Genomic DNA, 13,405 nt, shown 5'->3' on the forward strand with positions numbered 1-13,405 from the left:
CATCCTGACAACTTCTGTTATGTCTGTGGTCGGTATACCAAAAAAGATCAACAGCGAAGTATATCTACAGCAGTGAAAATGAAGGCCGCCTACTTTCACTACTTCGGGTGTAAGGTGGGGGACCAAGAACAGAGCTGGGCACCACACATCTGCTGCACAAGCTGTCACACAACCTTGACTCAGTGGTTTGTGGGCAAGCGCGCGAGCATGCCATTTGCGGTGCCCATGATATGGCGTGAGCCGCAGAATCATCATGATGATTGTTATTTCTGCTGCACAAGCATCGCCGGCTTCAACAAGAAGACTAAAGGTCACATCAAGTACGCTGACTGCGTCTCTGCTCGTAAACCTGTGCCTCATGATGACGAGAACCCCGTTCCAACACCTCCAGCTGATCAGAACATAGCTGTAAAGCAGTGGTGAAGAGGATGGTGATGATGAACCTTTGAACCCGACACTCAAGAATCACACCTTCTGAACCAGGGAGACTTAAATGATCTTGTAAGAGATCTCTCGCTGTCAAAGGCGAAGGCAGAGCTGCTTGGTTCAAGGCTGCAGCAGTGGAATCTACTTGAACCTAACACCAAGATATCCTTGTTCAGAGCACGTCACAGAGACATGGCTGAGTTCTTTGAGATGGAAGACACGATGACATTCTGCAGTGACATCAATGGTCTGTTGAAAGAACTTGGGTGTGATCACGATCCTGCAGACTGGCGCCTCTTCATCGACTCGGGGAAGAACAGCTTGAAGGCTGTTTTGCTCCACAATGGCAACGAGAAACCATCAGTCCCACTGGCTCACGTTGCTCGGCATGACAGAGACCTATGAGACTATGCGGCAGCTGCTTGATTCCATCAAGTACAATGACTTCAACTGGCACATCTGCGGAGACTTGAAAGTGGTGGCGCTGTTGTTAGGGCTGCAGTCAGGCTACACGAAATACATGTGCTTCCTTTGTCTCTGGGATAGCAGAGACGACAAGAATCACTGGACGAAGAAAGATTGGGAAGAGCGAAAAGAGCATGTACCTGGTCGACACAACGTGAAGCATGTCGCCCTTTGTCGACCCAGCCAAGGTTTTCCTTCCACCACTCCACATAAAGCTCGGCTTGATGAAAAGTTTTGTACGGGCAATGGATCTGAATGGGCGTGGGTTTATACCTCGAGGAAAAGTTTGGCAACACCTTGTCGGAGGCCAAGATCAAGGCTGGTGTCTTTGTTGGACCGCAACCGACAGATTATGAAGGACGAAACTTTTCCGACAACTCTAAACCCCAAAGAGCTGGCAGCGTGGAGGAGCTTCAAAGCTGTGACGGACAACTTCTTGGGGAACGAGCGCGCGGACAACTATGAAGAAATAGTGCAGCAGCTGCTGGAGTCCTTCAGGAAACTTGGCTCCAGGATGTCCCTGAAAATCCATTTCCTACACCAGCACCTGAACTTCTTCCCTGACAACTTGGGAGCAGTCTCGGACGAGCACGGCGAGCAATTCCACCAAGAGATTTCACTCATGGAGACGCGTTACCAAGGGCGGCACAACCCGAACATGATGGGCGATTTCTGCTGGTTCCTGCATCGTGAAACTGACACAGAGCAGCACAAACGCAAAGCCAAATGCCTAAAGCATTTTTAATTCCATTCTAGTGGAGTTTTTCTGTAATTTCTATAATTTTGAAGCATTCATGATGAAATAAATGAATAAATGAATTTTTGTAAATTTCATTGAAATCCTGACTTCTAGGCAATGGGAATATTTCTGTTACTGAAAATCCTGACGTGATACAGCAAAACGGTTATGATTTTTGAAATCAGCGTACCCAAATTAGTCTAAATCACTTTACACATCTCCAGTAAAAAATTGTTGTTGTTCAGTGTAATCGAGCAAAAGAAAAAAAAAAAAACAAAGCCAAAAAAGGGACGAAGAATAACAATAAAAATAAACAGAACAGAAACAATAGGGCACCACAACCAGTAAAGCCAATGTCTCCCTTATTAATATAAAATGAAACAAAGGTATTTACCAAGCTGAAGCCAGGAGCAGTCGTTGGTACGCATGCTATGGCAAAGCTCTTTGATGCCAAGGCTCTCCAAGCGACCAAGCCGAAGGCAGGTCTTCAAAATCTGTAGAAAGCGTCGACGATTATGTGGTGACCCCCACGCTTCCACTGGCAAGACTCTCAAAAGGATGGCACGTAAGAACCCATACACGGAAGCTGGATCACTGTGTTGAGACAGAAGCCACTGACACCTACGCATTTTGTGTGTTGGAAAACGTTGAGAGATCGGAATGCAGGCAGAGACAGTGTGGGAATGTTCAAGAGGTAAAGCAAGAGCAGGAAATGCAGCCGAGGATGATTGCGTTGAACAATGGGCATTGGGACCAGTTTTCTCACCAGGTGCGCTCAGTAAATTGGAATTTACACTTTTGCTGGAAATTTCTTGTCGACTGCAGGAAGAGTCAAGAAAAGGCTTTACAACCTGTCCAATTGGATGCTTTGTTGACTTTCCTTTAGGGCCTCCTAGAAGTTGTTGAACACAATGTCGCCAGTCCGTTCTTCTTGGAGGTTCTGTATCTGTGGAGCGAAGTGGACCATCTTTCGTACTTGTTGATCCTAACGCGTTGGAAGTTGGGGAAGCACACAAATCTGAATCACAATTAACATACCTCTCTTTTTTCTCTCCCCTGCTATCATTTCCCAGGCCCTTCGTGGAAGCTCCATTGTGTTGTCTCATCTTCAAAGGATTTCTTAACCTAACAGGACAGTATCGAGATAGGAGGACGCGATATGGGCATTTTTTGTGGTTTTGCAAAATTTGCGCAAACATACCCTTCATTTGGACAAACCTTTTCGGCAGCCTCAGGTGTTTTCGACTGCGCTTCTGCGCCAAGTTTTTGTTCCCTTTCTGTGTCACATCAAGCCAAAATACCATTCTCAGCAGGGCTTCAGCATCTTTGTTTGCACAGCCCAGCTTGTTCAGTGGATGGTTTTTCCAAAAGGCTTCGCGAAGGTTCTTTGAGTAAAGGAGTCGAGCCCAAGAGAAGCATTCTGGGTTTGCCGAACGAGAGTCTTTCAGATCTGCTCCTGGGACCTTCCTGTTAGACTGCTGAACCTTCAGATGGCCCTTTTCACCCGAGATTATTGTGCAGCTCCCTCCACCACCACGACCACAACTTCCTCCACCATGGTGCTCAAACCTGTGAAGGCTAAGCTTTGTTTGGCCAGGAAGATACCGTGTATTAGCAGTGACAGATGCCCCATTCTGCTCTAATTGCCCAATTAACCGTGGCTTTTTGACAGTGGAGGGATCCTGAAAAAAATAAAAAAAAACAAAATGTAATGCAAGGCAGTTGCATTTTGAGCAACACCAAATTCATGATTGATGTCGGAAACACACAACATTTGAACACTTTCTGTATCGATCAAACTAGAAACACAAAACATTGCATTAAATATTAGGTAATGTGGGGCGTGATAAAGTGGAAGACATTACGAGAGCAAACACATTTACTGGCAGAAAAATAAAATATAATGAATTACAAAATAATTAAAGCATCATTAAATTATATTACAAAAATATATAAAAGTTGCTTTCAGTAGTTACCACCCTCATTTCTTGTTGGCGTTTTATTGCCTTGCGACCCGTCGTGCCTCCTGCTTTTGCCGTACACTCGTCACCATGTTTCCGCCGCTTCGCCGCATCTGCACAGCACTGCAGGATGTGTTGGAAACCTCTGCAAGTCAGGAAAATAAACTCAAACAAAAAACTAGAAGGGCACTCGGTGACGCACATACCTCCGCCACGTAATGCCTGATATCCACGAAAACTTATCTGGCCCAATACATTTTTGAAATATCATGCTATATATCGTTTTTGGCCTGATCTCTCAATGGTGAAGAATTACTTGAAAAATTAAATAATTCTCATATCCGGATCCAGATTGAGATCCTCACCAAAAATTGAATCAATTTGTCCACCAAGTTTCATCCGAATCCGTCCACAACTTTATGAGATATCGTGTTAAATATTGGTTTTGCCCGATCTCTCAATGATGAAGAGCGTGGGAATAAAAATCTGCTCCGCACTCACGGACGGACAATCCCAAAGCAATGCCTTTGATTGAGAAGGCATAAAAAAAAACTTGAGGTTCTCAAGTTCTAACATCAGAAAGCACAAAATTGCCACCAACAGCATATATTCCTTTTCCTTCTTCTTCCTCCTCCTCCTCCTCCTCGGCCCTTTAACCGCAAATCCAACTAATTCAAAGGCTTTCTCCTTGCGCAACTCGGCTGTGTAGTTGTGTCTCACCGCATGCCGTGGTGTGTCCACACATCACACAAAGTATTCCCCGCCAATTCCATGCCGGCCGAACCAGATTCATGCGGCTTGGCAGGGATGGATAACAGAACTTGGATAAGAGAGAGGGGGATGGGGATCACCATAAAAGAAGAGGAGATAACGGGTAAACAGTCTCGCCAAACTCGGTGCCATTGTGGTTAGAGGGTCCGCTCCGAATCTGGGAGGCCAATGGTTCAAACACGATCCCGGTCGAGTCGTACCAGACTTTTAAAATGTTAGGTGCTGCTTCCTCACTTGGCACTCAGCATTTAGACTTTAGAGGATGCACGGAAAACCAAGGTGGTTGGCATCCCTTGGAGAGGGAGATTTCTCCATAAAAGTGCCGTACTGACTGCAGAAAGAGAAAAGCACAGTCACTCCATGACATAGTGCTGCACCCGAACTCAGTGATTTGCTCTTCCGAGCCGACTCGGATTCAAACCAGCTTTTGCTGTCAACTCAGAAAATAACTCCGACAAATAACTGAGTACTGTAAAAGTGAAAATCTTTGCTCTACATAATTTTGTGTATTTCACCCTATAACAGAGAAGCGCGAATTTAACAACTTGTGAATATATTTGCTTTTTGGAGAAACGATAAACATTCACTCCCGACGGGAGTATGGGCAAGTCGTCCCTCTCCACCACCCCCTCCCCCCCCCATTCCCCACCCTCTCACAGGAGGCGGGGGGATTTATTTTTTACCCTGTGAACAACCAACACGGATGCAAAAGTTGGTGGATAACAGGAAAAAATCATAAGGCACTCCCCCCCCCCACTCATTGGGGGGGGGGATTGTTTTTTATTCTTTGTACCCATGATATTACCCTGTGTACAACCGATGAAAGATATGCAAGATTTGGTGGAGATGGGGTGAAAAAAAACTCACAAGTCATCGAGGGGTGTGGGTGCGGATTTCCCTGTGCCCATGACCTGACGAATTCCTGATCGAGTAATTGATAACAGGTATCTTCTTGATCCGTTTTTGTGCTCAAATGGTTCTTGTTATACATCAATGATCTGCCCGATTGTAGTCTTTCTCAATTAAGCATCGACACAGATGATGTGTCGACCTTCAACACTGCATACTACCTTCCCAGGAACCTTGCCTCCTTATTCCCATGTCCATGCCAGTACCACTCTCTATCAGGACCTGGAGTGCGATGATAACTGGAGAAAAGACTGGCTCGTTACTTTCAACAAAAAAAAAAAAAAAAAAAAAAAAAAAAAAAAAACTTGCTTGTTGTCTGTTTCTAGTTCGAGATCACCTTGTTTTCCAACCCCGTCTTTGGATTCTTCACCTTTTCATGAACTTCCTGTTATCTGGCTACTTGGATTGGATATCGGCTCAAACCTCAGCTGGGAAAAGTACATCTCTGGTACAAGTTTAAAGAGCCTCCCAGTGCCTTGACTGCTTATTTCGTGCTCGGCGATACCTTCATCCCAGTCCCCGTACTTCACAATTCCCAGTCCCCCAGTTCCCACAACCCACTCCTCGTGGAAATGTCCTCTGACATCAATGTTGGAGGGCAACAATACTTTACTGAACAGCCAAACAAAACAAGTGCACAAAGCTGTTGCACATCTTATTTGTGCAGCAAATACTTTATATGATAAAGTTAACACGATTAAATGTTACCGTTTCCAAAGTGAGATGGCGACGCGACAATCACGGGTCACGAATTGGAAACATGTCGAGAGTCAAAAGGAAAACTCACTTCCTCTTGGGTAAAGTTGGTGCTGCAGTGCGAGTGAGATCATAAAGGGGAGCACCGCAGATCTGGTACGCACAAGCCGGAGGGACAAAGCGATACAACGCACACTCCTCCAATAGATAAAGAGCGAGCTGGTCTCCAATGCGAGCAAACAGGACATTCCAAAGAGAGCTCTCTGCAAGCAGAGCAGTGGTTGTGTTGCGATGAACATACGAAATGGAACAGGCTGGATCAATGGCAGGACCCCTGTGTTCCGATACCGGTACGTATCCGAATGAGATGACGTTACGACAGTTCCGTGAGCAGAGCCGCTGGAGCACATGGAAAACCAATTCTGTCTGGCTAAAAACCTGTAGACAAGACAAGAGGAAGGGAAAAAGTTCATCAACATGGAACCATTTGTAACCTGGTGTTGGCTTTGCGGTTAGGGTGGTGGCTTGGGATCCTAGGGTCCTAAGTTCAAGCCCTGTTGGCTGCTGAATTAACACCGGGGGGTTGACTCAGCCTGTCATCCTTCTGAGGTCGGTGAAATGAGTACCGGTGTAGCAGCCAAAAGGGTGCACACGGAGGGAAGGGGTATTGATGGATTTATTAAATCTGGTATTGGTGTGGTGTAGGCATGATGGGCCAAATGGCCCATTGTGCCTTTTGATCAACACCAGGTGGAGTTGACTCAGCCTGTCATCCTTTTGAGGTCAGCAAGGTGAGTACCAGATTACTGGAGACAGGGCACGGCAGATCAGCGGCACAGACATGCTACAACCGTGCTCCCAGCAATGATGCAACCAGCAGCCATATTCTGCTTACAAAATAAGTATATATATATATATATATATATATATATATATATATATATATATATTTTTTTTTTTTATCATCCCGTACACCATGCTCAATGAATGTGCGACACCTGCGTACTGTTACAAACAACAAAATAGGACCTTTTATGTGGTTTTTTTAGATCCTCGTGGAGGATCTCTAAGTTTTACTCACGTTGTTGTTCTTCATCTTCTTCTTGTGGACTTTTTTATTTCACAGCTGACAGGTTTCATCGAAACTTCCTGAAACTTGGCATATATATGTAACAATACCCTGCGCAGACAGTAACGATCTCCGATTTTGGAAATTCCTCCGAGAAAAAAAAGTTATGACGTCAAAATATCTCCGCTAATGGAAATCGCCTAAAAAAATTGTCTCCGAAACTCAGCAAGCTTTTTGAATTCTGTTTGCGGGAATCGAACAGGGCATTAGCAGAGATTAATTACCGCACATATGACACATCACTATGACATCATATCAATTTTATGACGTCATTCCTATTTTTTGTTTCACAACCCAGAGTTTTCATCGGATCTTCGTGAAACTTGCCAGGTATATGCAGAAAGCCCACGCGCAGACAGTAACCATCTCCGATTTTGGAAATTCTTCCTAGAAAAAAAAGTTGACGTCATAATATCGCCGCTAATGGAAATCGCCTATACCATTATCTCCGAAACCAGGCAAGCTGTTTGAATTTTGTTTGCGGGAATCAAGCCGGGCATTAGCACAGATCATTTATCGCAAACCTGATACATCACAATGACGTCATATTCGTTTTTATGACGTCATCATTAAGAGGACGAGGATCTTAGCTCATTTGAGCTTGTTTTTAAACATCTAAGGTTTTCATTAATCCTGATCGCCTTTCGTCAAACCTTGCCTTTGGACCTATATCATGTGACATCATGCACGCAAAGTTCGTGCAGAGTTGAACTCACAACATCAAGCCCGTGCGGGTAAGAATGACACGTGACGTGCGGGTGAGAACGACACGTGACGTGCGGGTGAGAATGATCCTGATAAAAGGCCAAACCTGCTCTGCGGTCATCGAGGCCGGGAGGTTCCGCGCTCCCTTTGGTACACACACAATGAGGCTTCGAACCAGGTTCTCGTAAGCGCTTCCGTCGTTCTCCTCCAGGATTCTGAACGCACCTGCGACCTGGGATTCCAGGTCCGAGAGGAATTCCAAGAAGAAGCAACATCGGCGATAGAGCGGCCGGAGGATCCGAAGAACGCCAGCCGCTTTAAAACTGCTTCCCTTAACGTCTCGTTTTCCCGCCATATTTCGAACGGAAGCGATGGGCGGAGACAGTGCGCGTCACTGCTTTATGCTCCTCCCCTCCTCCTGAAAAATTCCCGCCAAGTTCAAGCGCTGTTGTTGATTCACGCGGGAAAAAGGGGCATCGAACGGTCCGGTGGTCAAAATGAGAACAAACCCAGAGAAGGTCACACTGACTTTGTAAAATACAGTAAAGCGTCATCACCAAGCACGCCAGAACCAGCTGTTCTGTATCGACCGCTTCGCAAGCCGCTTGGCGAGCGGTAAGCAAGCCGCTTGTTAACGGAACGCGCCCCTGCTGAAAAGTATTTCACGTCAGTATTTATATTGAAAGCAAACCACAACTTTTATCAGCTGTTCGAACAAGCGACCTTCACGGGACATGGAATGCGATTCCTGACTCGGATGGATTGGTGTTTCTTCAAGGAAATCCAACACAGGTGGAGGCCATTCAGCCCACCATGCCTGCGCGAACACCACACCAACCCATCGACACAAGATCCGAGGAAGAAAATGTAAAAAAAAAGGTTTTAATTAATGAAATAAATTTTTGTTTGCTTTTTCTTTTGTATTGTTATTATTATTATTTATTTTATTCATTTATTTTTTTCCCCTTTTCTTCCCCTCGGAGAGGGGGCATGGGCTTTGTTAAAAAACACACATCAACCACACAACCCCCCTTGACAAGACCCCCACCAACAGCACTCCGTATACAATCACCCATCAATGCTCAAACGACCTAAAAGTCTTATCAACATCCCCATACCCCTCTATCTCCATAACTTCCAGATACCCATCTAATTCTAATTTAAACTTATCTACTGTTTCTGCTGCCACTACCTTTCCAGGGAGACCATTCCATGCATTCACTACTCTCTGAATGAAAGTCCCCTGCCTTACTACCGTCTTAACTCTCCTCTTCTTTACTCTCAGGCTATGGCTCCTATCACTGTCTACTCTGTTGAATAATTCATCTGCACTTATTTTATCTTTACCCTTCATTATCTAACATATCTCCTCGTAACTGCCTCCTTTCTCGTGAATAAAGCCCTGTCTTCTTCAACCGCTCCTCATAGCTGAGTCGAGCTCGGCCATGAATCAATCGAGTAGCCCGACGCTGAACCCTCTCCATGGTATCTTTGTCCTTCCTAAGTTGTGGTGACCAAAACTACACACAATATTCTAGATGTGGCCCTCACTAAATTCCTGTACAATGTTAACACCACCTCTTTTGATTTATAAATGATCCCCCTCCGAATACAACCTAAAACCCAATTTGCTTTACCTCTAGCTGCCTGGCACTGTGCTGCCTGCTTACCTCCCATATCTATTACCACCCCCAGATCCTTTTCCTGTGTAACACGCTCCAAAATTACCCCTTACATCCTGTAATCTCTATTTTCATTGTTCTTTCCCTACCCCAACACCTTACACTTGCTCAGGTTAAATTCCATCTGCCAATCTTTTGCCCAATATATACAAGTATCAATGCTTTCCTGAATCTGTTCACCACCCCCTCTGCGATCCACCTTACCTCCAAGCTTTGTATCATCCGCAAATTTGGAAAGCTTGCTCTTTACCCCATTATCCAAATCATTGATGTAAATAATGAATAGTAAATGGTCCGAGTACTGATCCCTGAGGTACCCTGCTACTTACATCCTCCCAGCAAGACATCCTCCCACTCACAGCCACTCTTTGCTTCCTACCACAAAACCAGTTTGCAATCCAATTGGCTACCTGATCAGCCACTCCACAACTCCTCACTTTGGCTAACAATCTTGGATGCCTTCTTAAAGTCTAGATATACTATATCAGTGTATATATAGATATACTATAAAGATATACTATAAAGATATACTATAAAGATATACTATAAAGATATACTATAAAGATATACTATAAAGATATACTATAAAGATATACTATAAAGCACTGCCTTTCCCTCATCCACCCAATCAGACACTGCTTCATAGAACCCGAAAAAGATTTGTTAAACAGGAACTACCTTTGGTAAACCTATGCTGATTAACTTTTTGGAAAACCCATGCTGATTACCTTTTGGGAATTGGGAGGGAGCGGTGTCCAATAATTGAATGACTAACTGCATCATTAAAATAAATAAATCATAATCATAAAGAATTAATTTCTCAATCAATTGCCGAATAGCAGACCTAAAGCACCACTGTTTCATCTGAATCTGTAACTTTTTGAGAATTAAGAAATTAATCGAAAAATGAATAATTAATAGATCAATTAATTCATCAATAAATCAAAAATACCCTTTATAGCCAAATCACTTTGTCACTGTCATACCAAAATATCAGCTTCCGAGTTCAAAATATACCTGAGATATCGCCCACACAAACAAACAAACAAACAAAGACAAGCCGGTAGGCGGCGATGGGCAGTGCCGGATTAAGCCTCGGCTGGCCCTCAGGCACATTTTGAAATTTTAGAGAATGGCCTGAAAAATTAAAATTAGATCTCGGGCTCATGGAAATGGACCCCAGACAAAAGATGAACCGATTCAAAAACAAAATATTTAATACAAAAAAAGACAAATATTTAATGTGAAAATAATTTTTGGCCCGAATTTTTGGCTGGCCCTAAGGCACATGCCTTGTCTGCCTAATGCTTAATCCAGCACTGGTGATGGGTTGCCGAGCATGGAAACTATAAGATATTGAGCAAAATGGATGTCATATAGCGGATAGGGAATCACCTTAAGATTATGCATATCAAATCTCATCCAGTTCCATCCACTGATAACTACTCGGTATCAATTTGAATGAAAAGTACCGAAAATGCGGTTTGAAATCGGAAAGTTTGAGGGGGTGCTGTGGGTGAACAAAGATCGAAATCGAAAATCTGGCTCGATCGTTTGTGCACAATGTATTCCAGACGATTAGTGTGAATCTTCATGACCATCCGACTATAACCCGAGGAGTAGCATTTGGCGCAAAGGCAACTCCAGCTCTTGCATATTATCGGTTTTTGCACTAATTTACCTTTGACCCCTGACCTAAGCGAAATCGGTCAATATGTCCTAAGGCAAAGTTGTAGTACTCATCGAGTACCATGAACCTGCAAAGTTTCATTCGTATCGATGCACTCACCTGGTCGCTTGGGGGCCTTCAATTTTCGCCAATTTTCGTGCATACCCTAATTGTAGAGGGCGCTGTGGGTAAAGTATTCCATATATCACAAAATCCGGAATATATTTGATAGAGCATCACCTGTAGATCATTCGTGCCAAATTTCATAACCCTTCGTGGGATAATGGCTTTCGGAATTGATTTCGCGTGAACGGTACCGATTTTGTCAAAATCAAAATTTTGACAAAAAAATTTGTCAAAATCCGCCCACGTTTACTACCAATTATGCTGATGACAAATGAACAAACATCCAAACAGGCAGAATTACTGACAATAAGGGTCACCTATTTCGGCGACCCAAAAATGGAGTGAAAACCGAGTACACCCTTCCTTCGGTGCCCGGCCATGACGTCATACATCACCTGGATATGGAATATATATGGGAAGCAGCGGTGTACAACTGCAGTTGGTCACCTGTCAGCCAATGGAAACAACTCTGTCGACATTCCCAAGTCAAATGTAATACTGCACACACACGAAGAAAAAACTAAAATTGCTCCATTTTATTTTAACGTGAACTTTATGCATCGAATTCTTTACACATCGGTGTTCGTCCAGGTAATGACCACTTTTGGCTCACCTTCTCTTCCCGAAGGACACCGTGGGATCTTTAACATCCACAAACTAATGCTGGTGGACGGGACACCCAGCTTAATGTCCATCTGAGGGATGGCACACACATTGATGAAGCACCCTGCCTGTGAAGCACCTGGTTGACAGTTTATACTAGGGTCAGGATTCAAATCCAGGGGAGACAGCTTCAAAATGAATGTGGGCACCTCTAGGTCTAGGTCTCCAGGCCATCCTGCCAGCCCTACTTTTGCATAAAGACCGATAAACATTGAAAACTGAGACGTTACTAACTTTGTTTTTCTTTCCTCTCCCATCCCCTCCTCGGGGTTTTCTACAATACAAGTTGAACATAGTCTTACTACTGATGAATGCACCATCACGACGTACAAAAAGGGAAGGATGGAGGCCCTCAATGTGAGACATGACATCAGGGCCATCTCTTTGGACAAATCTCGTGCTTTTGATAAGTTTCTTTCTCAAAGTTCGCCTTACTCTCCAAACTCTCTGCCTATGGCATCCACGGCCAACTCCACATATGGCTTACTGACTTCCTCTACTCTAGTAGCCAACGTGTGGCACTCAATGGAATCCTTTCATCTCTCCCTGTCAAAGCTGGTGTGCCCCAAAGCAGTGTTCTGGGCCCAGTCCTATTCCTGATTTTCATGAATGATCACTCTGCCTCTCTGGAAAATCCTCTTTATCTACTATTCTACTTTCTAATGACTCCATCCTCTGCTGTGTCATCACTCATCCTTCAGATAGAAAGGCTGCGACCTCTTCTCTCTCTTCAGACCTTGACAAAAATCACAAGCTGATCAAATACTTGGACTATGGTCTTTCAATCCTGACAAATCTCACGATCTCTCTCCGAAAGGACGATCTGGCAAACCCTCCACTCACTCCCCCCATCTACTTTCTTCACAATCCTCATGAGGTTAGTTTTTGAAGTTCAGTCATTCAAACTCCTGGGTCTCACTGTCAGCCATTATCTTTCTTAGGCAAACCACATTTCAAAGTTGGCCTCCAAAGCCAGCCGCCAACCGGGCATCCTCCGTCACGAAGGCCGAGGTTTCTACAGGACACACACGGTCTACCATCAACCCCCTTCTGGTGAAACTACCTAAATCCAAGATCACTGCTCACCTCCACTCATTTATTCCTCTTTTTCTCCCACCTGTGAAACAAAGTTTCACATTCTCTTCAATCTCATTCTTTCCTTTCGGTCTTCAAAACAGCTGTTCACCACCATCTCAGATCATCCTCAACCCAAAACCATGATCTTTTTTACCCTCGTTAATCCCCTGCCCCCTCACCCCAACCCCTCCTCCTTCCAAATTTCCTGTTTTTCCTTCTGTATCCATTTTTGTACAACCCATGCATTGAGCCTTGTGTTGGCTTAGTGGTCAAGGTGGCTTCTTAAGATCTTAGGGTGTGTGTGATCGTATGACAGCTTAGCTGCTGGGGTAGCTATCATTTCTTGAAGCGCGACTGCGTCGCTGATGCAGTGCCCCTCTACCAGTA

The 13,405-nt window shown here is 44.3% G+C and overlaps 1 protein-coding gene across 4 annotated transcripts in view; it reads right to left on the bottom strand.

The window, feature by feature from the left end:
- Nucleotides 1-13,405, bottom strand: part of TERT (telomerase reverse transcriptase) — an 82,902-nt gene that overhangs the window by 66,968 nt on the left and 2,529 nt on the right. For 2 of the 4 annotated variants that reach the window (XM_085888354.1, XM_085888355.1), the window contains exons 1-4: nucleotides 7,908-13,405; nucleotides 6,059-6,405; nucleotides 3,607-3,736; nucleotides 2,025-3,312 (exon numbers count right to left, since the gene is read on the bottom strand). The exon at nucleotides 7,908-13,405 is cut by the window's right edge and continues 2,529 nt beyond it. In XM_085888354.1, the coding sequence (XP_085744480.1) occupies nucleotides 2,025-3,312; nucleotides 3,607-3,736; nucleotides 6,059-6,405; nucleotides 7,908-8,156 (2,014 nt within the window). In that variant the 5' untranslated portion in view covers nucleotides 8,157-13,405. The remainder of the gene's footprint in view (nucleotides 1-2,024; nucleotides 3,313-3,606; nucleotides 3,737-6,058; nucleotides 6,406-7,907) is intronic. The other 2 variants (XM_085888356.1, XM_085888358.1) reach the window with 2 other exon arrangements.

This window comes from Eptatretus burgeri, chromosome 7 (genome assembly GCF_056783735.1).
Source record: "Eptatretus burgeri isolate ZD-2024b chromosome 7, Ebu_testis_v1, whole genome shotgun sequence".
NCBI lineage: Eukaryota > Metazoa > Chordata > Myxini > Myxiniformes > Myxinidae > Eptatretus > Eptatretus burgeri.